At 34.4% G+C, this 25,688-nt stretch overlaps 1 protein-coding gene across 3 annotated transcripts in view; it reads right to left on the bottom strand.

Annotated features, from left to right (window-relative positions):
* Positions 1-25,688, bottom strand: part of LOC122718676 (zwei Ig domain protein zig-8-like) — an 87,694-nt gene that overhangs the window by 23,639 nt on the left and 38,367 nt on the right. For all 3 annotated transcript variants that reach the window (XM_043943913.1, XM_043943911.1, XM_043943914.1), the window contains 2 exons: positions 13,458-13,630; positions 5,337-5,547 (listed from right to left, as the gene is read on the bottom strand). In XM_043943913.1, coding sequence (XP_043799848.1) covers positions 5,337-5,547; positions 13,458-13,630 — 384 coding nt within the window. The remainder of the gene's footprint in view (positions 1-5,336; positions 5,548-13,457; positions 13,631-25,688) is intronic.

Here is a 25,688-nt window from a genome sequence, read left to right as displayed (position 1 = left end):
ATGTATGGCAAAAAGCCGAAATTGGTTTCCCGTTGGGGAGATGGAAAAGCAAAGGCCTTCTCAACGACTATGTGAAATTTGAATTCACCGCGGTTACACGTCAATCGAAAGCCGTCAACGCCATCGATAACTCGAATGATTCAGCCAATGAAATCGCAATTTGTGCAATTTCAACATGGCTGGAAACGACGTATAACTCGATACATATTTTTAATAGGTAACGATTTCTAGTCGACTATTCCAATAGTTATTTGTGAAGAATTTTTTTTTTTTTAAATTACTTTCAGAGAGTGAAACGAACTTTCGAGTTTCATTTTTTCATATTTCAAATTTCACCTGTTAAAAAATATATATCGTTTTATCAAAATTTTATTCTATGATAAACTGTAACGATTGATTTCGCCTTTCTCTCTCTCTCTCTCTTTTTTTTTTGTTAAAAAAATCACTCCATGTATTTATAATTTATTTAATCGAGCTTATAAAAGTCACGTTAAAAATTGCAGAGATTTACAGCCCGATCAAGATCCATTCCATTATATTAGGAATGATCAAAAGGTTCGGTAATGGTGATGAATTGTTCCCTCTCCCTTTTTTTTTCCCCCACTCCCTCTTTCGACGGGGCTTAACACGAACCGGAATTTCTAAGTGCTCCCGTTTTGATTAATTAAACAACAGACAACCTAATTAAAAGGAGGAAATCGTACGGATCGCTTTGTGCAAGAATGAATTTTTATAGCGAGAGGGAGATAAATTTAAATGATAAATGAGATATCACTTCAAAGTTAAATTCAAAGTTTCCAAAGGATAAAAAGTGATTCGTTTCTTCTTCTTCCTCTTCTTCTTCTTTTTTTCTTCTCGTCAATTATTATCCATTTATTAACGAAGAGGAAATAATTAATTGTTATCGTCGAAACGAATAACGGCTTTTATGACAAATATCTAAGTTTTTTTTAAACGTAACGAATCGATTTTATCGATGCTCGCGATAAAAAGTAACACCACGAGAGTCGATCGTAAAGAAGCTATAAAAAGTTGAACAGCGATCGCGACCAATCGCGCAATCTTTCTTCGCGACAAATTCGATAAAAAGCGAACCATGGTTAATGAAAAGAAGATCAAGCATTCGAATAGAGCGTGTTATATTATCTTCCAAGAGTGTTTCTTCGAATATAATTTTCCCGATTAAGAATTAAGAATAATAATTTTATAATTTACATTTATCATTTATCAAGATCTTAGTAATAGAAACGAAAATCGTTCATTAATAATTTTCTTTCTGGTATAAAATATAAAATATCGCAATTTATAATTTACGTTGATGAAACAATTTTTTCAAAATATCCGATAAATAATAAAAATAAATTTGCCGCGAAACGAGGGAAAAAAATTAGACGGTACAAAGATATAATTACGATTCAAAAAAAAAAAAAAAAATGCGACAGAATTACGCACGACGTTGGAGGGAAAAAAAAAAAAAAAAAAAATCGCAAATGAAATGCCGAGTTAAAAATTGGAAGATAATGAGTTAAAAGGGAATATCCAATTAGATCGTAGAGGGGGTAGGTAAAGAAAATCTCGCGTAAATGTTATTTTTTCGAATGCCATAAAGTATGCAATAACGAACGTGTTTCGAGTTAATATTTCGAGGAATTAACTTTATTTCCGTAATGGGGCTCGGAGGTAAAAAATGTTTAAATATTATTTTTCCTCTCTCTCTCTCTCTCTCTCTCTCTCTCTCTCTCTCTCTCTCTCTCTCTCTCTCTCTCTCTCTCTCTCGTATTAACGAAAACGAAATTCGCTTTTATGGAATTAAAAGTCGGCGATGAAACGGAGAGAAATTGTCGAGATGAATGATAATGATGATGATGATCTTCGAGTCGATTCAATTTACCAGAGACAAAAATTTTCGAAGAAAAAAAAAAAAAAGAAAAACGCAAATACTTTTCATTCTCTCTCGAGTATCGTTCCGAGAGATATTTTCGAATTGAATCAAATTGGGAGAAGGGAGTTTTTTCGCGAATTTTCGAGGAGGGGATGGAAGTGAACAGTTTCACGAAGAGGAAGAGGAGAACGATAGAATCGTTTCTTCTCCACGTATTCCAAGACTTCCAGAAGAGGGGGGGAGGAGGGAGAAGAAGAACGGAAGAACGAGGAGGAGACACGGAGAGGGAGGAAAGGAATCGAAGGGCTCAATTTGTCGCAGCGATTTCACGGGTATCGAGTGGGTATCGAGAACGAAAGGAACCTCGACAACAATTGTTTCTCTCGATTCGATTCTTCTGGCCTGGCCTCCTTCGTTAGACGCGGCGAAAACCGACGAATCCACGAGCGAACAACTTCTCACTTTTTCCCCGAACAGGCGAAAAACGAGGGAAAAAATTAGACGGTAGAAAGATATAATTCAGAGACTCCTCCCTTTCGTAATTACGATAAAAAAAAAAAAAAAGGAAAAACGCGACAGAATTACGCACGAGGAAAAAAAAATCGCAAATGAAATACCGAGTTAAAAATTTGAAGATAATAGTTTAAAAGGGAATGGATATATCCCCAAAGAGGTCCCTCTCTTCCCCCTCCTCCTCCCACGAAACACATCAATCTTTCCTCGTTTTTCAGCGCGACGATTCCAGATCCAAGATTCTATTCTATTTTCCAGGGAACGAGAAAACGAAGCGTGATCAACTTGCGACGAGAATTCTTCTATTCTTAATCCCTGAGCGTTTAATTCCGTTAACATACCGCCCCCCCTTACGAGTTACGAGCATCGAGAAACCGAATTTTCTTATACCGTACAATTTCTGACGATCCGACGATGATAAATTTACGCCGCTTTCACGCGCTTCGTTACACGAATACTTCATCGCGACCGCCTTTTCTTAGAGGAGTGGGGAAGGGGAGGGGAGAAAAGAAAAGGAATCGATAAAAGATTCACAACTTTTAAATTGAATTTCGAAACTACTACTACTACCACTACTGCTACTACTGGTACTTGTACAAACGAGATCTGATAATAAAGTTTGAGAACAGCTGCTTCGTTGTAAATTTTGCTTTAACCATGTTCGAAATACGAATTCCTTTGGGGAGTGGAAAAAGAGGAAATACGAGGAAAAAGAAAAATTCAAAAAAGATCGAAACAATTCTTTTCAATTCTTTATCTCATACTGGTTCAAAAGATATAATTTTTTATTACTCATAATTTTCGTGCGTAGAGAGATCGAAGTATCAGGTAACTTCAGTAGAGTGAACGATAAAATTTTTGGAAAGGAGCGATTCTTGCAAATGTTACACAGACCACTTTCGAGGAAGAAGATAGATTTGGAATCGATGTTGGAAGAATGAGGATGTCAAGGATGGATCGAAGGGACGGGTTTTGCGAAACCGAGTCACGAAACCGAACGCCAATTATCGACCGATGCTAATGAACCTATCGCTCGTGAAAAGAAACGAATGGAGGATGGAATCTCTCTTTCTTTCTTTCTTTCTTTACATCCGTCGATATTCTCTTCTCGCTCTATCGGATTCTCGACTCTTTCTCTCGCGCCTCCACACGCTTTTTGCTCCCCCCCTTCTCTGTTTAATTTGTCAGAGTGAGGGAATCGTTTACGAGGTTAGACCTTATTTTCAGACGAATCTTCTAATTTTCCTATCTCGTTTTTTTTCTTTGAAAAAACTTTTGACTAAACTAGCAAGATATCAACGAAAATTATCCTGTTAACTTTTCCAGATATATCTCGAGAAAAATTATTATCGTTCTGTTTATGACAATTTTTCATTGTTTTTCTTCCTGTAAATAATAATAATTTCAATTTTTAATCGTAATTACTTGTATTACAAGAATTGATGAACATTACCAAAAATTTACCTTAAAATTCTCGAGAAGAAATATATACTTTGTATATACAATTATTCCATTCTTTATTAAAATATCGTACATTTTAGGGATTCGTGTTCCATATCCAGTGTGGAATAATATCGTATCTAACAACAAAATGGAACTTGCATTATCGCGATATCTCTCGCGTATACCATCGTCGTGAAATTTCGGTTCGGTTCGCAACAATTCCGGCCCAATAACTGTATCGGCGATCTTACCAAGGAAAATTTTCCACGAGATTAATAGATCGTTTAATCGAATAATAGTTCGATACAATAGTGAAAGCGTTCGATATTATCCTTCGCATAATCATCGTGGTATTTATGTTTCCGGTCGATTCCACCCCTCCCCTCCTCCCCCCTCATTTTCTAATTTCCACGTCACTCGTGGACGCACTCCTCCCACCCCGCTCCACGGTATAATCACGTTGCTCGGAACAATAACGCGGTTTCCTTTCATGTGGCCATCGTCGCGTGTTCGATTAAACCGCCGATACGTACGTCACTGCCGCGATATCTGTTTGGTTATAAAGTCGGGTGGCGATAAGTATGCCCTTAAACCACGATATCCGCGTGGTAATTTCGCCCGCAACATCTCGCCTCGCTCGTTAAAACCAACCAACCTTCCATCCGAGCTTTCATTTTTTTGTGTTTCTCACGTTGTGTTTACAACGTGATGCGAGTGCAATATACAGGTTGTATGCATAAGGAGAAACTCGTGGTACGAGAGGATTCTTCGTGCAAAATTAAATGTGAAACGATTGATTAAATACTTGCGCGCTCAAGAGATCGTGTCGTGCGTGTTTCTTCGCACTTGTAAACTCGACACGTTTGAAGAAATAAATATATATATGTCGTATATAATTTATCTTAAAACTCGATTGAATCCTATTAAAATTAAGAAAAATTTAAACCGCTGTAACTCTGAAGATAACGAAACTTGGTAGATGAATCAAAGATCATTAGAAGCGCGGAATCTTGTTCTTTAAAACCATTTTTTATTTATTTCGATACGACTTCCGGTTCCCGAGATATCATCGTGTAAAGGAAATTCAATTTCTTCGATCGTTCGATTTAATCCGATTAAACCGTATTAAAATTAGAACAAAATTTGAACCGTTATAACTTCGAGGATAGAGATTTCCGATCAACAAATGAAAGATCGTTAAAAGCACGGAACCATGCTCTTTAAAACGCTTTTTAATTCATCTCGATATAAGTTCTGATTCCCGAGATATCGTCGTGTAAAGAAGAGGTTAATTTTTAAGCGTATATCGACTCGTTCGCATCTCGTCTCACTGACCTATTCCAAACACCAGTCAAATGACAGACGCGATTCCTACAAAGACATTTCCAGAAAAAATACCGGTCGCTGACAAAAAGTAATTTTAAGGGTATAAGTTTTCAATTTAATTTTCTTTTGAAAAGGTTTATTGTCGTGATATAAAATATAGAAGTTAACTTACCGACCACGGTGAGATACACGGAATATCCAATGGGAGGAGTGGTGGATATTTGGCACTCGTAAATACCGGAATCCTTCTTCTGAGGATATCGTATCCTCAGTGTCCACTCCTCTGTGTGCGGTGTGTGCATTGCCTCGAAGCGTTGATCGCTCGTGTAAGTGTAACGACCGACTGTCAGCAGGTGAATGTCTCGATGCCTAACCCACGAGACCTAGAAAGACAATAAATTTTATATTCGATTTTGATCTCCATGTGTAAAGATTTTTATAATATATTATATACAAAATTTATTTTTACAATCTAATTCAATCCAAAATGACAACAACATTTGGGAAGGTTAGTCATAACACGGGAGAATTAATCGACCCTTTAAAAAGCAGAAATGATTAGAATTCGAAACGCGAATTCACAACCGACATATTGAACGCGCGTGTGTTTACCTGCTATTCACTGACCGTGTATCGTAAACACTACACGATACACGGTATTGGCAAAAAACATACCGTTTTCGGAACGTGTATATTTACTCTTTTTATCGCTGTGCGATAAAAAATATCTTTTATTTTCCACCTATATTTTACTCCCGAAACTATATAAAGAATATATAAATAATGTACAACGTGTACAATATGTTGTGCGGCGTGTAATTGTTAAGTATCACTCTATAAAAAAATTTTTTTCCAAAATCTCTTCAACTTAAAAATCTCAAATAAAGTATTAGCAAAAGATTTAAAACAGAAAAAAAGAATTGCATGCCAATTTGAATTATTCTACCTATATATAAGTAAAAATATAAAAGGAGGATTATAATTAAAAGTACACCATATAATTAACTCTATTTTATTGTTATTTAAAGTTGAGTAATAAAATAATCTTCGACGACGATAATATAGAAGATGTATCGTAGAAAAAAGTTTTTTAAAGGCGGGTTAGCGTGGCAAAAATTTGTTTGGAAGAAGCCTGTTTCCATTGGGTTTACGAGCGAGACGGTGTTGGCATTAAAAAAAAAAAGTCGTATCCGAAGATAATGCTGCGGGATGCGAGGCACGTTGCATTATGTCTCGCTCGACATCCCTCGCCATTACCTTATTACCAACTCGCACGCTTTACAACATTGGAGATCGTACAACTTTTATCCCTCTCTCGTTTCTTCGTCCCCTCCTCTAAGACATCCGTTTCCCTCCTTTTATACACCGTTATTCCAACCGTCGTCGTACCGTTAAGCTCGTACGTCGTTCGGTCGTTATATAAATCCGTTGTTCCTTTATAAATCGTTTTATATTCTATAAGAGGTGTCGTTAATAATCTAATTTGTCGCGTGATATACGGATAATACACGATTCAAGTATCTATGAAAAATATGAAACGATGAAATATTTGATATGAAAGGATATATATAATTATAATATATAATAATATATATATAATATAATAATATATATAATAAATATTTGATATATAAGGAATTATATAATTTTTATCATATTATTAATCGGCGTATAACTTAAAAGGGAAAAAAAATGTTTAGTTTAGAATGAATGAAATAAAAAGTATCGTGTACTTCTTAAATTGATTGCCATGAAATATATACAGTTTAAAGGATCGAAGTTGACCAAACAATTTTTTTTTTTTTTTCGTATCATTCGTATAATTTTTTCAAAATATTTGGCCAACCATATACGCGTTTTATGTACACACACATATACATACATGTATATGTCTGAAATCTCTTGCTTAATTACGAACAAAGTAAATTTCAATTCTCCACTGCATTATTTCGCGAGTCGAGCAATTTTCGATGTTAAATGAAATTTCTCAACCCGAATCACACAAGCGGGCAACCGCCCGCTTAATTCTTCGTTTCTCGCTTGTAATTAACGTGTCACCGCCGATTTTCAGAACGTTCTCGCGTAACCGGGACGAATTGTTCTCGGCTTGCGAGAATTTCATTTTCACAGATTATAGCGTCACAATCGATTCTTAAATAGGGTGTGATATATATTTTTTTTAAAAATCCCTCGTTCTTTGTTTCTTTCGAACTGATATCATCTGTTATCACCAAAACAAGAAATCCTCCTCGATTTTTGACGATAATTTATTATCCTTTCGCTCACCAAATTAAAATCTTTGATATTCGATCGAAATCGATATCTGGATTCTTTGATATCTCGATTCTCTGTGTGTTTATTAGTGTTTTTAAGTCAAGATTTTTAATAATAACAAGGCAAGACTTAAAATCTTCCAATTAGCATTTTTTTTCGAGATGTATCAAGATGAGATGTATCAATTTTTCAAATTGCTTCCTTTTAACTTTTAAAATTAAATCTAATTTATCGATCAAACGTTAAACACGATATTTCAATTAAAGATTGTTATAATATAACGTATATTCGATTCTAGGAGGGAATATAAATTTCACGCTCGTTTAAATAATCTCGTACAAGAAATTGACACGAAGCTGTGCACGGAAAGAAAAAACGGAGGTAGTTTCATAAGATAATAACGAAATTGAATTAGGAAAAAGGGGGCTCGAGAGCTTCTCACTTGATTCATCGCGTGTCGAATACAGATGACACGGTATAAAATTGTTGGATCGTTCGTGGTGGGATCCAACGATCTTCGATAAAAAAAAAAAAAAAAAGAACGCACGAGATGTTGAAGAGCACGTCGAGGAAGAGAATTATACGAGCAGATTTACGATCGAAGGAAATTTCTCTCGATCCAATCATTGCCTTCGATAAATTAATTATTACGGTCTCCTGTAAATGAAATAAATATCGATCGCCGCGTGAAATCAGATCTACGCGATGGAAAAACTAAGCAATAAGAGATTGTTCTTAACGTGTGAAAAGATACGAATTTTGTCAAGACGTGGAACCGATGGTGCGAGGACAGTGCCGTTTTCGAGAGAAGAATTTGGAGCAGCCTTCGACTCGTACGTTCGTTGGAAAGAATTCGGCGTGGGTGGAGCGTGAACGCGGTCTTGGGACTCGAGACGACATTTTCCAGCCGCGCCAATTTCAACGGCGATCGCCATCGTCCTGCTCGAGAAGAATTATTGCGAACACTCGCAGTTCAGTTTTCTGGGAACAACGGATTCCGTGGGTGGCGTAGCCTTAGTCCAATTCCGTAGAAATTTTCGAGGGTGTCACTCGATCAGGGAGCTGGTCCATGGCGCTTGTGTGCCCCGTCCGCGATCTCGCGAAACGAGCATGGAAGAGATGCTTTAAAGAGTTACGAGTCTTTTTTGCAGAATTTTTCGAATATTCGTAATCTCGAACTTCTTCGATCTTTTAAACTTTACATCTTGGAATCTTCTCAACTCTTGTCACCTCGAACGAACGACTCGAAAGACTTTAGAACTTTTGCGAATTTAGCAATAAATTCATCATTAGCGTGTGAAATTTGCTCTTGATTTACGATAAAAACTTGCGATGAATTAATTTTATTGTTATATAGTATAGGAATGGAACTATTCCAATTTCAATTTTCTAAAATTGCGCAGTATCGAAATCTATTAAAATCGCGAGAACGATCGAAATTATCACTGGAAATCGCGAGCATTATGGCGGAATCAACGACTGGATCTCGTTCTAATTAATGGAAGTTGCCGCAATATTCAGCCGAATTGCCTTACGTCGCTCTGTATGATCTGACTTTACCCTTTATTCGCTTATCTAAGATCCCGTAGAGATTCGGTATCTCTAACAGGAATCATTTTCGAACGGAATTTTGTTCCGGATATCTCGTTATTGCGATTGATCATCGCTATTTCCTTGTCAAACGTTGCCTAATATGATTACGTATATACGTGAAAATAATACGAAACTTTATATATACGACGTATCATAAGTAAGATCAAGCTGTTTCCTTGATAAACTGATCATTGCGAAAATAACGAGACGTTTAAAAATTACGTATACAATAATACATAATTATTTCGTTTTTTTTTCATGACAATGAAATACCAAATCGTTTCACATGATTATGAACGGTCGAATTCGATAAATTCAATCTCGTAGCAATTTGCTTCGATCGATGCTTTTATTTTGTCTTAATCGGCTTTAACCGATCTTTTAAAACGTATGTTTAATATTGAAATTGTCGAAACGAAATTTCGAAAATCACAATCATAATTTTGAATACTGGCGCGTTGTTAATATACCTTCTCCTCGTATAACCTTTTTCTTGCCTTTTCACAGCATTCTTACCTTTTCGATAATAAAAAAATAAAATATGCCGAATAATATGCTTCTTTTGGCCTTACATCTTTGTTATCACGCACGAAAAACACAGAACCCGCACAGAATCGAATTTTTCTTTCTTTTTCTTCTTTAAATAAACCACGAAATGCCAACACAATATATAACAATATATACGGTTTAGAATGAAGTTGGCTGGATAAACGTTCGACTAGCGACACTCGTGTGAAAAAACGAAATTACTTTCAGACAGTCAAATACATTTGTGTGTACATCGTAATCCGTGTGAGACGTTATTTTTGGTATACTTTTTCACCGTAGTGAAATCATAGTATAATAATATTTGCAATATTTGCAATAGTTTGGAAGAAGGATATAAAAATGGCGAAAAATGTGCGTAAAATTTGAATATAATCCGCTGACTGCTTTTTCCTACAGGATAGAAGAAACATTTCGAGAATCGCGTGTGAAACAAAAAATGTGCGCGTGTGTATTCAACTGTGCGGTTGAACAGTCTCGGTACAAGTTTCGGAATAGGAAATCATCTCTTGGCATCGAGCATGGCACAAAAGGTACGCTTTAAACTCATACATATATTAGAGATATAAGAGATTCACCATTGAAACCAGCATGATGTAAATATATGAATTTTCCAGTGACCAAACTCTAAAAGCCATCTTTGCAAAACTTGAATCCTCTTCCCCCTCTCCCATATTTGAATCCCTCGTTACATATTTATATATCGATAAACAGGGAATTTCTTGCTCTCGTTCATTTTCATCATCTTTCGAACTCCTCTTCGAACATTCGATTCTTTTCGATACATGGTATTATTAATCGACGAAATTAAAAATACAGCTCGAAATACATCTTTAAATATTATTTATAGACGCATTTGTGAATTAATTAGCGTGTTTAAATTAACGGGTAATCGATAACTTCCGTAAATTCAACGCGAAATTATTGGAATACTGCATAATACTCGACGCAATACCGTCGATATTATTTATTGCCGGATCTATTTCAACCGCGATGTAATTATTTTTCCACGTTATATTATCCACTGTTAAATATCCACTTTAAACCATGTTTTTTTTAATGCGCGTAGTATTATTTTGTTTCAAATAAAAACGCCGCTAAATACGTATTGTTAACCCTTACGGATATCTTTAACACAGTTGATCGCTTGAAACGCAAAAAAAAAAAATATTTTACTAAAATCATAAGATTAGACAATATAATTCTAATTATTTTATAAATTACAAAAAGTAAGAAAGTATCATATAATAAAGCGTATATTTATATTATTTATATTAAAACTTCATCAACTATATTCGTCAATATTTTATTTAACGTTTAACTTTTTCTCGAGAAAGGACTGGAAGAAGTAGAAGGCTTATCCATATTAAAGAAAAGTTCTACGAAAATATACTTAGAAAGAATAGCAGTAAAATGAGACTAAACTTTTATCTTGTACTAGGACAAAAATAGGATAAAAAAATAAAAGCATGCCGACCGACAAATTATTTTATAATCAACGATAAGAAAAATGAAAAAATAAAAATATATACATTCTAATTTTAAATTATATTACCGAAGTGATATTTATAAAACATTATTTTTTATTATATTTATTTTATCTTCATTTTAGCGGTGTATATAAGCCACAACCGCCTGTTTGATAATAGCAAAAATTAACATATTGTTTATATACCATACCCGTCTCTGCTTATAATTTTAGAATGTGGTTCATAAACGATACCCGCAATTAATTAAATCCAACATATAGAAATTATTCGACACGATGCTCGGGATTTTCAGAATTTAGACAGAATTTTAAAGAAAATTTGAATATTATTGCCGCATTATATACTATAAATCGAACATACGTTGCTCACCATTCCCCCTCCCCCTCCTTTATATAAAATAAAATTCGAATTTTCCGTACACACAGTTTTCGTGTCCATTTCGAGGAGTCGAAATCGAAATCGACCTTTCTCTTTTCACAAAGCGCGAGAACACTTCTCGTTTCGCATCTCGAGCAAATATCACGATTACGTCTCGGGATTAACCGCCCAATTTCTAGCAGTGGTTCGTTTACGCCTGCTTTCGAAATATGGCGTTCTATCCTGCACTGTGTGTGTGTGTGTGTGTGCGTGCGTGTGTGTGTATGTGTGTGTGTATTTTTAACTCAAATACAGAAAGCAGGATGGAAAGGGCGAAAGATTCCCCTTCCTTTCGTGTAATCTCGACTCCCCCACCTTTTCCTCTTCATATCTAGTGTTTCACGCGTAGATACGTGTTCCATATCAACGAAATGTATTAACCCGTGTGACATAGTGCGGTGGTCGAGCTCGAGTTTTGCATGGAAATGAGTTTCGGGATTAAAAAAATACGACATTGCCTTCCAAACGTACGAACGTGCTTCTTCCCTTCCGTTTAATATACACTTAATGAGCCACACTCGACAGTTAGCCTTCAACCTTTTAACTGAGCGTATGGTTTACAAATCACATAGTAATAAAATTATAGACAGAGACGAGTGTATAAACAAACGTGTTAATTTTGTTTATAAACGTAGAGCGTGAGGAATACGAATACTTTTCTAAATTATATTCCTCGTAAGCAAGGAAGAAAGAATCGTTGTTACGATCGCGATTGTTTGAACCAATAACGCGAATTGAATCGACAAACAGCGATTAAAAACTTTGATAATTGTTTGTTTCAACGATGTTTCAAGGAATATCGAAGAAGATAATATAAATAAATATTGTGGCCGGTTCAAGTTGAGAATCTGTCCGAATAGAATTTTCTAAACGAGTCACGTGGCACGTTTCGGGAGGGGGGGGGGGAGTTTGGCGATTAGAGAATCGATTCGAGCGTATGATTCGTCAATACATAGGCGAAACGTTGACGTTTCAGCCGATCTCGTAATACTACTCTTGGAATTCGTGTGCGCGTGACGCGCGGACAACAACAAATCGGTTGACCCGGCACGCGTGATGTTTGACATCTCGTTTACCGACCGCCGATACGCGTGGAATTTTCGATTTTTCGAACTCGTCGCGATCACGATTCGTCGCGTTTGATACTAATTTCGAAATTCGTTTTTTTTTCCGCGAAGAGATTGAAACATTTCCATCGTATGATGGAAAAATATGAATTAGGTGGAATTTCTATGAAGGATAACAATGAGAAAGAAAATAATCGGTAAAATTATATCAATGATGTTAGAAGAGCAAATGATGGGTAAATAAATTCGAAGTATGTAAAGGATACACGTGGAATTTTGGAAGTCTTATTTTGCTCGAAGAACAGGTTCAAGAGAGCGAGTTCAACAGATGTGTAAAATATAAAAATTGAAATATCGTATGGAAAAATATAAATTAGGTAAATTTTTATAATTTTTATAAAGAATAATAATGAAAATAAATTCAAAATATATAAAAAATACACGTGCAATTTTGGGAATCACGTACTAATTTCGATGCCTTTTCGAGTTCTTGGAAATTCGCCCAAATTCTATCCTATTTCGCACGAAGATGAAGAATAAGTAACATGCAAAGCGATTAGATTGAAACATTTTCATTATATAGAAAAATATAAATATAATCCTCTAAACTTATTAAATTTCATTAACAATATTAAAAGAATAACGATAGAAAAATAAATTTAAATTATACATAAAATATATACGTATAAGATTATTTAATATTAAAGTTTATTTATTTTTACTACATTATATTTTATTATTTTATTATATTAATCTTCTAAATTTAACTCTCTTTACACTGTAAAATTTATTTACAATTTTTGCACCAAATTATTTCATCTAATTTTCCTATTAAGCACACAATGACCATTCCATTCCAAGATTTTACTTTGCATTTTCTCGCTAATAAACGAAGGAATTACTTACAGTTCTGTTCCCAAGATTCTTCACTTTGCAAACGAGTTGAATCGTCTTTCCAACGAGACCCGTCACGTTCGATGCGCGCGTAATGTCGAAGTAAGGATTCGGATCCGGCGTGGCATATTCTTGGAGATGATCGCTATCAGCCTCGATCAAACGCGTGCTACGCACAGCCTCGTCTGAAAATTAAACAATACGAAATTCATCGAAATTCGATGCAACGTTGCCATGATACATTAATACGCATTTTTCATTTCGAAATACGTCGAATTGCTAAGTTTCACCCAAATTCTTTTTTTTTCTCTTTTCTTCATCGTACAAAGCAAGCTCTCGAAGAATAATTCACTTTATCAAATCATATCGAAGAATTCGATAATGGACTTCGATCCACGAAACTGTAATAATTTAATAACCAATAATACTGCGATAACAGATGGAGAATATTCGGTTCCTTTTCAAAAATTGAAATCTATGTAACATTCTGTTATATATATTGAAAAAATGAAAAAAAAAAAAAAAAAAAAAGAATGTTCGAGTACGGCAAAGGGAAAGCTTTTCAATGTTGCGCGGAGAATTTGAAAAAAAAAGCTGGAGCCAATATTTTAGGCAACTTTTCTATGAATCAAAATATACGAAAATAAAGAAAATTTCGATCCGCCAAACGCTAAAAAAATTCGAAAAAGCGAATGTCCCATTTATATCTCCATAAGAAAATGAATCGCTTTTTGGATTCGCTTTCTGTTTCCAATTATTTATTTAAAATATTCTCATCCACCTATTCTCGAACGTGTAAAAATTAAAATTCTTATTTTCGCTTCCAGAAAGATATATATGTTGAGTGGCCTCGAAGGAATGCTTCATAAAAAAGTTTCTCTTTTTCCAGTCGACTACTCCGACCATAACTCTTACTTATACACGTACATATTTAGTTTACGCTTGGTTTCTCACTCACTCGTACACGTATTTTAACTTATTTTAACCTACCACTTCGACGATATTTATTTACGATTCATTTTTTGTCAGAATATTCGCTTCGTGAATACATTCTTAACTTGTTTACGTATAAGGTAGAATAATATAATGTCGAATAGGTGGATTTTCTTGTCTCGAATTGGATCGTGGTCGAGGATCCGACCGCAACTTCGACATTGGTCGAGTTTCACAGTTTCGTGGCGATAGGAATATTATTTTCAAAGTTTTTGGGTTTTTATAAGCGTGGAACGTGACAATGATTAACCTCGAGCGAGTTTGATTTTTCGTTTTCGAGTCGAAGAAATTATTTCTATTCGTGAAGAAATTGACGATAGAGAGAGAGAGAAATGAAACAAGAGGTGTAAAAAAAGGCGAAAAATAAGAATAATAGATGATGAATGTTACGTAACAAAAGTTAAGAAGGATTATAAGGTTTCCTTTCGACGAAAGGTGAAAGATTAAAAATTATAAAATATCGCCCGAAACAACGATACAGAGTTTAATATTCGACAAATTTACATTCTTTATACATAAAAATACATAAAATATGGAAATATAAAAGTTTTATGCGTTAATTATGCGCGTGAAATCATTTTCAGTTAGCCGTAAGAAATTCACGGAAAATCGTCTCGAGTTGTTGGTTCGGCCGAGCGAAAAAAGACTTTGAAATTTCGAGCGTTTAAAATATTAAAATAACTAAAAAAAAAATAAATAAATTTAAAACAATGAAAAAATCTGAAACAATTAAAATATTGAAACAACTAAAAAAATAAATCTAAAACAATTAAAAAAATAAATCTCAAACAACTAAAATACTAAAACAACAAAAAAATAAATCTAAAACAATCAAAAAAATCTGAAACAATAAAAAAAAAAATAAAATAAAATAAATTTGAAACAATTAAAATAATACTAAAACAACCAAAAAAATAAGTCTAATAAATAAAAATAAAAAATTTGCCAACATATAATAATAATAATAATAATAATAATAATAATAATAATAATAATAAAATCTTCTTGTCCGATATTGTCCGGCGACACGGATCGAAAAATTGAAAAAAAAAAAAAACAAGAGTGTCGCGAAATTTGGATTACAACCGCGATCGAGAGGGGAGGGGATGGGTATATTGGTATTTCGTGTCGAATTTATACGCGTAATTCGGGCACGCCGCCGATCGGTCGGTGAACGCACGAACAAACCTCGAACGAGGGTTTCCTCGCGGAGCCGAATGGTCGCACGAAAGTACACACCGATGGAGAACGGGCGGCGCATAACTATGCCCTGTGTGTTGCATCCTGCACTGCGGCAAAACACGTTCGCACCAGCGCGGCCAACTGCGTCTAACGGCGCGCTGCTACGTGTGCCGTAAAATCGAATGAACTTTAATTTAAACTTTTATCGGGATACGAAACCTCCCAAACATCCCATGCAGATCTCTCCAATCGTCGCTTGTGTCCCGTTCTGCGCAATTCGGGCTCGATAATTATTGGAATTGTTGATATTTCGAATCGTAAGGAAAGTGCGGTAAAAATATGGGCAGCAATTTTCACGATCCTCGATTATGTAAAGTGTGGCAATCTCTGGGGAGATCGAGTCGGCAACATTCGAGAATTGGCGACATTTTCACCAATTTTCGTTGTTTTCGAACAACAGCGAATAGCGAGGGGTGAAAATTTTGAGGAGATTTCTCTCGCGAGTTTCGCGATGATTTTTCACTTTTTAGCTCGCTCCGCCACTTGGCGCGAAATATTTCCCCGCTACGTGGCCGCGACAGCATCGTGGATTAACCATTTTTTTCGAGTGACTATAAAGTATCCCTCTGACCGCCCATGTCACGTCACACAGGTGCGCGGCGTGGCTGGATTTAAGAGGGGAAATATCGGTCGGTCAGAGGGGTTAATCAATCACGATACGACAAAAATTACGATCCACCGTGATAAAATGGGCGCGATCCTTTTTAACTTTTTTTTTTCACTAAACTCTCGATTTTTATGCCAGCTAAAACATGCTCGAATGTTCAATCGATGTGCTTAAGAGGATACATCGTATACTTTACACAGAGTCGTAAATAAAACTTGGATTCTCACGTTAGAAATATCGGAAGAAATTAAAAATTTTGTCCTCGAAAAATCCTCCCGGGAAATGGAGAAAGCCATGCTCTCGAAGTTGCTTTTTGTTTTATCCCTTTATCTCAATAAAGGTTGCTGAGATACAAGGTCTCAAAGTTTCCATATCGCTTATAGAGATTGCGAACGGCCCCTGAAACGTTTTGCCTGAAAAGACGTAAGTACGCGCATTTCCTGTGAATTGCGCCTGTCACTTATCTGGAGTTTGAAATAGGATCAGACACGAGCGAGAGAGCGCGATAGAAATGAAAAACGATTAAAAATTATCTTACTCTTTACACGACGATATCTCGGGAACCGGAAGTCGTATCGAGATGAATCTGAATGCGTTTTAAAGAGCAAGGTTCTGCGCTTCTAACGATCTTTCGTTCGTTAACCGGAAGTCATTATTTTCGAAGTTATATAGAATCAAAGTTTTTCTAATTTTAATAGGCTTTAAACCGTTCATTAACTTTTCTTTATACGATATTTCGAGAATCAAAAGTTCTATTTTTTTGCGCGTTTCTATCTTCGGAGTTATATATTAATTACAATTCTTCTTTATTCTTCTTTATCTTTCATTTCAAAATATTTACAATTTATTCGTTTATTAATAAAACTACTACTGTCCTTATGACTTTTTATACGTTTCTCGATAGTAAGACGATACCAAAAGTTTCGTCATTCTCGTTATAATGAACGCGTCAATTTAGCGTAACACGGTTCATCGAGACTTTGGCCAGTAATTTTGCAAATCCGTTTCTATACCGCCCCAGGGATATCCCCCATCCTCCATAAAGATATCAAAAGTTAAAGACGTTAATGGTAATGCTTTAATCGCTGCTAGGACACCCGGCATGTTTAATATAGGAAAGGTCCCGCCGCCATTAAAGTGTTAATTAACCGCTTGTATCCTTCGTTATGGAAGATATCAACTTTCTCGCTTCGTTTCGCTTATGTATATAATCCGTTACCTTGAAAAAAAAAAGATACTTTTTTTTTTTTCACCTTCGTTTTATTTTCCTCTCCATTTACATTCGTCCATTAATATAATCGTACAATTCTTCTTCTCTCTCATTAATTAATCTGTCGGATATCGTATGTACGCTCGTTTAACACGTGAACGTCTTTATACCCCGTAGATATACCGTAAACACGGCGCTTGAAGAATTTATTTCAACCGTGAAAACGGTTATATTATATTATATTATATTATCGGATCGCATTATATTTGCATATACTTTTCTTAACCTTAACGGAAGAGAAAACGTGATAAATGGCCCGTTCGCGTTGGCAGATTTAATACGTTCGAAAAGAATAAGGAAATATATCGGCCGCCACATTTGTCTTGCAGGCTTTACACCTAATATGAAATCAAGCGAAAAAGTAAATTACCGGGACAAAGCATTCAAGGATGGGAATATTTATCTTCGAAATTGCATCGAGATGTCGCCACCCTCGCAAGAGGCCCCCCCACGGAGTATACATTTATCACGTTAAAAGGGTTAGGGGAGGGAGAACAGCCGTGACAGTTATAATATATGATCTCTTAAGATATTTACCGTAATAAACTCGGCTGGTAAGTCCCCGCTACAGATCGAGCATTAACCTTTCTCAATCCTCGCTTGCGTAACTCTTTAAACCAACTCTTAAATATTGGAAAGATAACAATAAAAAAAATACTTTATTGTATTAATTATTTAAAAAATTCATATCATGGAGGATGAATAAGATTTCTAAAATATAAACTCTGAATTTTTTTTTTTTTCAGAAATAATTCGAATGGGAAAAAATGGCTGATATTTTTTCTTTTTTTCTTTTTCCCCCCCTCCCTCGTAGCGATTATAGCCACGAATCACCGCCTTGACGAACTTGTGCGATTAATCATCCCATCTATGCAGAAATTTCCGAACAATATCCGTGGAATGTCAATTATCGGAATACCTATTAACCAAACTCTCGATTATTCGAATAGCCCACCGAATAGGCCGTGATGATCGATCACCGGTGTCGTTTTCTTCCTACCCTTTTCGCATCGATTCGATTAGATTATCCATTCGTGTTAACGACACACGATAAATAATAATATATACTTCTTTAAATTCTCCAATTTTTCCATGTTTCCACTGATTTCTTTGTCTTATATTTTTCGAGTAAAATTTCATATAAAAAAAAAAAAAAAAAAAAAATTGCTTTCGACGATTGTCGACGAGCGAAATTCTCGTAAATTGTTGGACTCGCTTGGCATTATTTATCGGAAAAGAATTGACAAAGCACGGGGCACGATTCGATTCGAGGAATTCAATCTTGAAAAGTTAAGAGAGGTAATTTTCGAATTAGGGGAAACGTGTGTTACAACGACAATCGATGACCTCGAGGGAGCAATGAGGGAGGGGGAGGCGTGATAAATTATTAACAGGGGATGGCGGCGCGAAACTCTCTCGGCGAAATAAAAGTCGACCAAGGGGAAGAAACCGGAAAGGTCCAGGCCCGGATTTCCGCGATGATAGTGTAAAAAAAAAGAGGGGGGAGAGGAAGGAAAATAAAGAAAATATAAGGGTTGATAATAAGTTTTACTGAAGGTAAATGTGTCATGAGTATTGAGTAAATATATATATATATATGGGTTATCGTAAGTTGATTCGAATGGATTCAATATGAATTTTTTTTATGAATGTTTCCATTGGAAATTCGGAAAGTTGGTGTTTGGAAATTTTCCAAAAAAGTGACAGAAGCAAATATGAATTTTTTATAAATGTTTTCACTGGAAATTTGGTATTTGGAAATTTTCCAAAACAATGTCAGATTAAATATAAATTTTCTTATAAATATTTCCATTGAAAATTCAGAAATTTGGTATTTGAAAATTTTTCAAAACAGTGTCAGATTAAATATGAATTTTCTTATAAATGTTTCCATTGGAAATTCCGAAACTTGATATTTGGAAATTTTCCAAAACAATGATAAATCAAATTTGAATTTTTTATAAATATTTCTCCTAGAAATTTGAAAATATTCCAAAACAATATCAGATAAATATGAATTTTCTTATAAATGTTTTCATTGAAAATTCAGAAACGTGGTATTTGAAAATTTTTCAAAACAGTGTCAGATTAAATATGAATTTTCTTATAAATATTTCCATTGAAAATAAATCAAATTTGAATTTTTTATAAATCTTTCTACTGGAAATTTGAAAATTTTCCAAAACGGATTAATAAATATGAATTTTCTTACAATGTTTCCATTGCAAATTTTTCAAAATAATGACAAAAATTAAATTTAAATTATTATTTTTTTTATAAAATATTACCATCGAAAACATGAAAATTTGGGAAACTTAACTTATTAGAAATAATTTTTGATCAAATGTCACGAAATAATTCGAAATAAATATCGCACGTTAACCATACTTGCATTTTTCGACGATTTTTCGAGAGTGAAATCTTTGGGAAACTGGGTTAAAACGAGTTCCAAACATGTTCCCTTCGTAAAAAGGAAGAAAAGTATACAAGCAAGAGTCACGTCATTAAGTGGATCGCGCAACGTTTGACACATAATACCGTTGCTTTAAAATAAATTTATTCGAAAAATAATCTTTTCTCCGCGACTTTTGAAGCGGCAACGGCGGCGCAGGTTTATGTGTAAATGGCAACAGTGTATTATCGCAATTTTGCCGGATCGTGTATACACGCGCTTTGGACCGCAACACAAAATACAAGTCGCTAATGGCGTCTCGCGCAAATTTTCCTCCATTAAACGCTTCAAACGTACACGAGTTTATAATAAACAGACTAATTTTTCTCCAGTTTTTTAACGAACATTTTTTTGACGAATCACAATGTGATGAAAACCTCGTACAACGACATTAGAATGTTTCCAATGTTTTCTCTACGATCTTTCTCTCTTACAATATTCACGATAGAGAGAATAATATAACGAATGAATAAATTTTTGAAACAACACTGGAAATAACACTAGAAACAACACTTTTACATTTCCATAAAACGAAGTAACGAACGTATCTCTTATTTCCTTCCCCTTTTCTTTTTTTTTTTTTTTTTTTTTTACAACATTCAAGAAACGAGCACAAACAAATGTAAAATAGATTTTATGAAACGAAACATTTTGAATGAACTATGATAAGAAATGAAACGATTTCGTTACGTTTGTAATTCAATTACAATGGTGTGATAAATAAAATGGATGATGGTGATGAAACGTGGTATCGTAATAAACATCTTCGTAATAAACATCTTGTTTCCGTAACAAGGTTGAAATTAGATACAAAACGAGAATGTTTAATTCGTGAGTCCATTTACCGTGCGCGTATCATCGCTTGTCGACAGAGACCGCGCGCAATCATCCTTTCCACGGAGGACAATTGCAATTTGTAATTGTAGCAATTTTGCCAGGATTCACGTGTGGAATGGGCGATATTATTTCTCTTTCGTATCTTCGTTTAATAAAATGGAAATAAGTGCGAACGAAGCGAAATTCGGGTGGATTCTGATTGGTTGCTTTCTTTCTACTCTGCGCGCTGTCCCATCGCAATCGAGTATGAAACGAAATTTGAAAAATTATTAAAAAATAGAACGATTGCTAATTGTTCACGAGAAAGGATGAAAGTGGTTTGCATTTCTCTATCTTGATGATTTTTTAATACGTTTTCTAATACGATTTTTCATTATTCTGAAGATTTTATTTGCAGGTAATATTTGGAGGTTTCGAAGAGAAAACGAAATTTAAAAAATTAAAAAATAAAACGATTGTTAATTATTTACAAGAAGAGATAAATGCTTTGCATTTTTCTATCTTGATTTTTTAATACGTGTCATCATTCTGAAAATTTTATTTGGATTGTTTCGAAGAGAAAATGAAATTTATAGGCATTTTTCTATTTTGATGATTTTTTAATATGTATCGTCTGATTACCATGAAGATTTTATTTGAAGGTAATTGTTTCGAAGAGAAAACGAAATTTGAAAAATTAAAAAATAAAAGGATTGTTAATTATTTACAAGAAGAGATAAATGCTTTGCATTTTCCTATCTTGATGATTTTTTAATACATCAATCTTTGATTGATGAAGTGAAGATCACTGTGAAGATTTTACTCGAAAATTTGAAAAATTAAAAAATAGATTAAAACGATTATTAATTATTTACAAGAAATGATAGGCACTTTATACTTTTCTATCTTGATGATTTTTTTAATATGTGTCATCACTTTGATTAACCTAAAAATTTTAGAGATAATTATTTTGGAGATAATTATTCAAAGTGAAAACGAAATTTGAAAAATTAAAAAGAAGGTTAAAGTGATTGCTAATTATTTACAAATAATAAAATATATTTACACTTTCCTATTTTGATAATTTTTTAATAAGTGTCATCATTTTGATTAACTTGAAGATTTTAGTTACTTGAAAGTAACTATTCAAAGAGACAATGAAATTTATAGCTACTTTTCTATCTTGATGATTTTTTAATACGTGTCATCACTTTGATTAATCTGAAGATTTTACTCGAAGGTCAACCTTTCTTCGTTAAAAACAATTAACGTAAGCTTTAATTTAGATAGATTTACCAGCCAGATTAAGAAAAGTGAAATAATAAATTGGTTTAAACGAATGGTTTAAGCGAGTTTTTATTTAATTTCTGGTTTTTGGTTCTGGAAAAGTGAATCAGGTTAATAATTTTTTAACATCAACGATGAAACTTTAACAACACATTTTGAAATATTATTGGAAGGATGATACATTTTTCTAATTTTTTTTTTCTATCCAATCCAAATTAAAATATTCGAAAATAGATTAACAAAAATTTATATTATATAACAAGCTATTACGCAGTATTCGCTTCGATGTAACAATGGTGGAAGAGAGTTAAATAATAACCGTAATAAAAATTTCTCTCTAATAAAAATTCACTTTTAATCTACGCTCTCGAAATTGCACGAATAAAATTCAAAATTCTTTCATTCCACTTCTCGCTTCTCTCTTCTTCGCTCGAATCGAAAAATATCAACGAACATACCTTTCACGGCCACCGATTTTTCGCACTGTCTCCGCGCGAAAATTTCAAAAAGCAAAAAAAAGAAGCTCCGCTTTGAACCGGGCTCAAAGCGTAACGAGCCGTTGCTCTGCAAGAATAATATTCGCCACGCGGTGCAAATATCAAAAACGATACGTCGAAAAAACAGAGGGAGAGGGAAGGGGGAGGGGGGGAGGGGAGGAGTGAAAATCGCGAGACGAGAGGAAATTTTCGAGGAAAAATGAAAATTCAGCTACGACTGGAAACGTCGAATATAAACGTCGTTATTACTTTTATTTAAAAAATATAAATTTGAATTTGCGAAAAAAATAATTGATCCTACCAACTCCCTCCCCCAACGAGTTTTCGTGACGAGAGAAAAATTTGCGAAATTTGAACTTTTTTTTCCTACATGAATCACGTGGAAGCAAAAACGATCGTTCTTTTCCAAATCATTTAATTTATTTCGTCTTCGTTCGTATTAAAAAATTTTCTTTTTTAAAATCGTCCAAGATCTCTTCCACTAATATGAAAGATCGAATTACGACAAATTGGATTGTCAAAAAACGAACGAGCAACAAGATGTAAAAAGAAGAAGGGAAAAAGAAAAAAAAAGAAGAAACGAAAGAACCGAGCGACAAGCAATGTCGGAAACGTAACGCGGAATACGAAAGTTTGGATGAGCGGGATCGACGATGTGTATCGAAAAATCATAGAGGTGGAAGTGCGAGTGAAATCCTGCGGAAATAGAAGCCTCTGCCACGGGAGATGGCGCTCGTGTGGCGACTGACGTTGACGGCTCGAAGTCGACACGTGTCGCAACGCTCTCGTTCCGTGTTATCTTTCCACAGATCGATTCGCGAAAAAAGTGCATCGAAAATGCCACTTACCAAGCTTTCACGATATTCACGCTTATTTCGTATCTCGGCAAGGCAAGGATTTTTTATGGAAACGATGTTTCCAGAAGCCGGATCCTTTTCTTTATTCAATATATATTATTACGTTATATGGGCGAGATTACGTACGGAAGATTCTCGAAGGTTTCTTCGAACGTTTTCACTCTTAAAAAGAGTGAAGAGAACGTAGAGAACGAAAATCTGTGTTTGAAAAAATTTTCAATAATCGGAATGTTATCGATCCGAACCCCAATTTCGATAATACATCTCTCATTGTGAAATGAATGTAAAAAAGACGAGTTACGAGTTTCTCGAGTTTATTTAACGAATGTATATATTCAGATATAGACGCGTGCCGTTCATTGGAACAGTGGAAAGAAGTCTCGTGAGAAACGGCTTGTTGACAACAAGTAGAAAAGCTGTAAATTGGATAATCAAAATGGTAAAAATTATTTTCAAAATTATTAATATATTAATATATCTATTCGTACAATTATTATTACTAATAATTATAAAATTCTCTAAACTCTATGCTTATGCTAATGCATTGAATTGGATTAATTGTTAGGTTAATTGTTGGAATTATCAAATTTATAAATTAAAACTATCGTTACAAATCATAATCTCTTTGTATTCTACCTATGTTGCCTATGCATTGAAGTTTAGATACAAATAGTCGTTTTGAATTGGTATACGTGACCAAATTAACCAATCAGATCCGATTCCATCTTTGAACAGTACAAGTATAATAGCAATAAGAAATAAATGGTACGTTAAATGGAGATCTCGAAGGAAGACATGTTCCTTCTTGAAACATCTTTGAGTAATAATTGATATCCGAGTAGTAATATCATCGCAGAACAGAAGAATTGTTAGTTTCTTATTAATTATATTTTTACTACTGTAAAAAAGAAAAGTTTCGATTATTTATTTAAACAACAGAGCGATATATATCATTCAAATATCTTGTCCCACCTTGCACGAAATTTTACCAAAGTTTGACACTCCTCAATTAATGCACGATTCGTTTCGCAAGCGTCATTATTCATGTCGCAACTAGTTGGCCAGTTGCTCTTCGACGTAACTCTCGAGATTTATTATCGAGGATTGGTGAATGCGGTTCGATATCGAATCGTTTATTTCTCTTTACTCAGATTTAGAGGAATATCGCCGTTTTGAAAAATTCCAAAAGCCAGGAGGAGAGGTTTCATACTCGAGTTTATTTCGATACACCTGTTGTATTGAAATTGTACGAGATATAAGTTTATTATGCGAGAAAATATTTATATATTATATTGTATATTTAGAGTGAATATATCGACAGATCACTGCAAATATTTATCAGTGAAGAAAACGAATTTTATTTCACTTAAATTTATCCAAATTTCTGGTTTAGCTGATCTTAGAATTAACAATAGTTAATTTCTATGATTAAACGTAATCAATTTTTAATCTAAACTCCATTACGATCTATATATATTTATCTTGCATAAAAATGTGTACGTAAAATTATCAATTTATCAAAATATTATCCCTACGACTCGATTCGAAAAAAAAGTTTCAATATCCACGGAACGAGAAGAGGCAAGCGAGTGAAATTATCGCAAATATGCAATCTATAACCGAGATATTTATTCAATCGATGGGACGAGATGTATCCAAGTGGTGTTTTCGCGAAGGTATCAAGTGTCTCGTCGCCAAGTTAATAAACGAGAGTGAGGGAGAGGGGCATAGCCAAGTTTGCGATACTCGGTGGCGTTGAAAAGTTTTACGAAATAAGGAAAAATGATAAAACTTTGGAACGGAGACGACAGCTTTCTCCCCACCCCGTGCTACGCGACGCGATATTGTTCACACGCTAAAAGCCGGGACATTTTCCTAGCTTCTCTCCCCTCTCCCCGCACGCATCTTCCCATATTTTCTTGTTTACAATGGCGGTGCAGCACGTTGCCCCTCCCCCAAACTTCTTCCTCGTTAAACGAACAATCTATCCAATCTATCTCGCGATCCTTGTCCAGAAGTCGAGAATTCGCTTCGTCAATTTCCTCGATCTATCGATTCGATTATCGAATCGTTTAATTTATAATTTTTTTTTCGATTTATAATTATATTAAAAGTAAATAATAAATTAAAAAAAGAAAAATAATTCATTTTGATATATTATGATGAATGTATGAATTGCATTATGCAGAATTTTAAAGATATTTTTTTTTTTTTTTTTTTTT

This window comes from Apis laboriosa, unplaced genomic scaffold, assembly GCF_014066325.1.
Source record: "Apis laboriosa isolate Shangri-la unplaced genomic scaffold, ASM1406632v1 scaffold68_cov148, whole genome shotgun sequence".
In the NCBI taxonomy this organism is placed as follows: Eukaryota; Metazoa; Arthropoda; class Insecta; order Hymenoptera; family Apidae; genus Apis; species Apis laboriosa.
The sequence above is the reverse complement of the archived record's forward strand: the minus strand, read 5'-3'. Positions and strand labels throughout refer to the sequence as shown.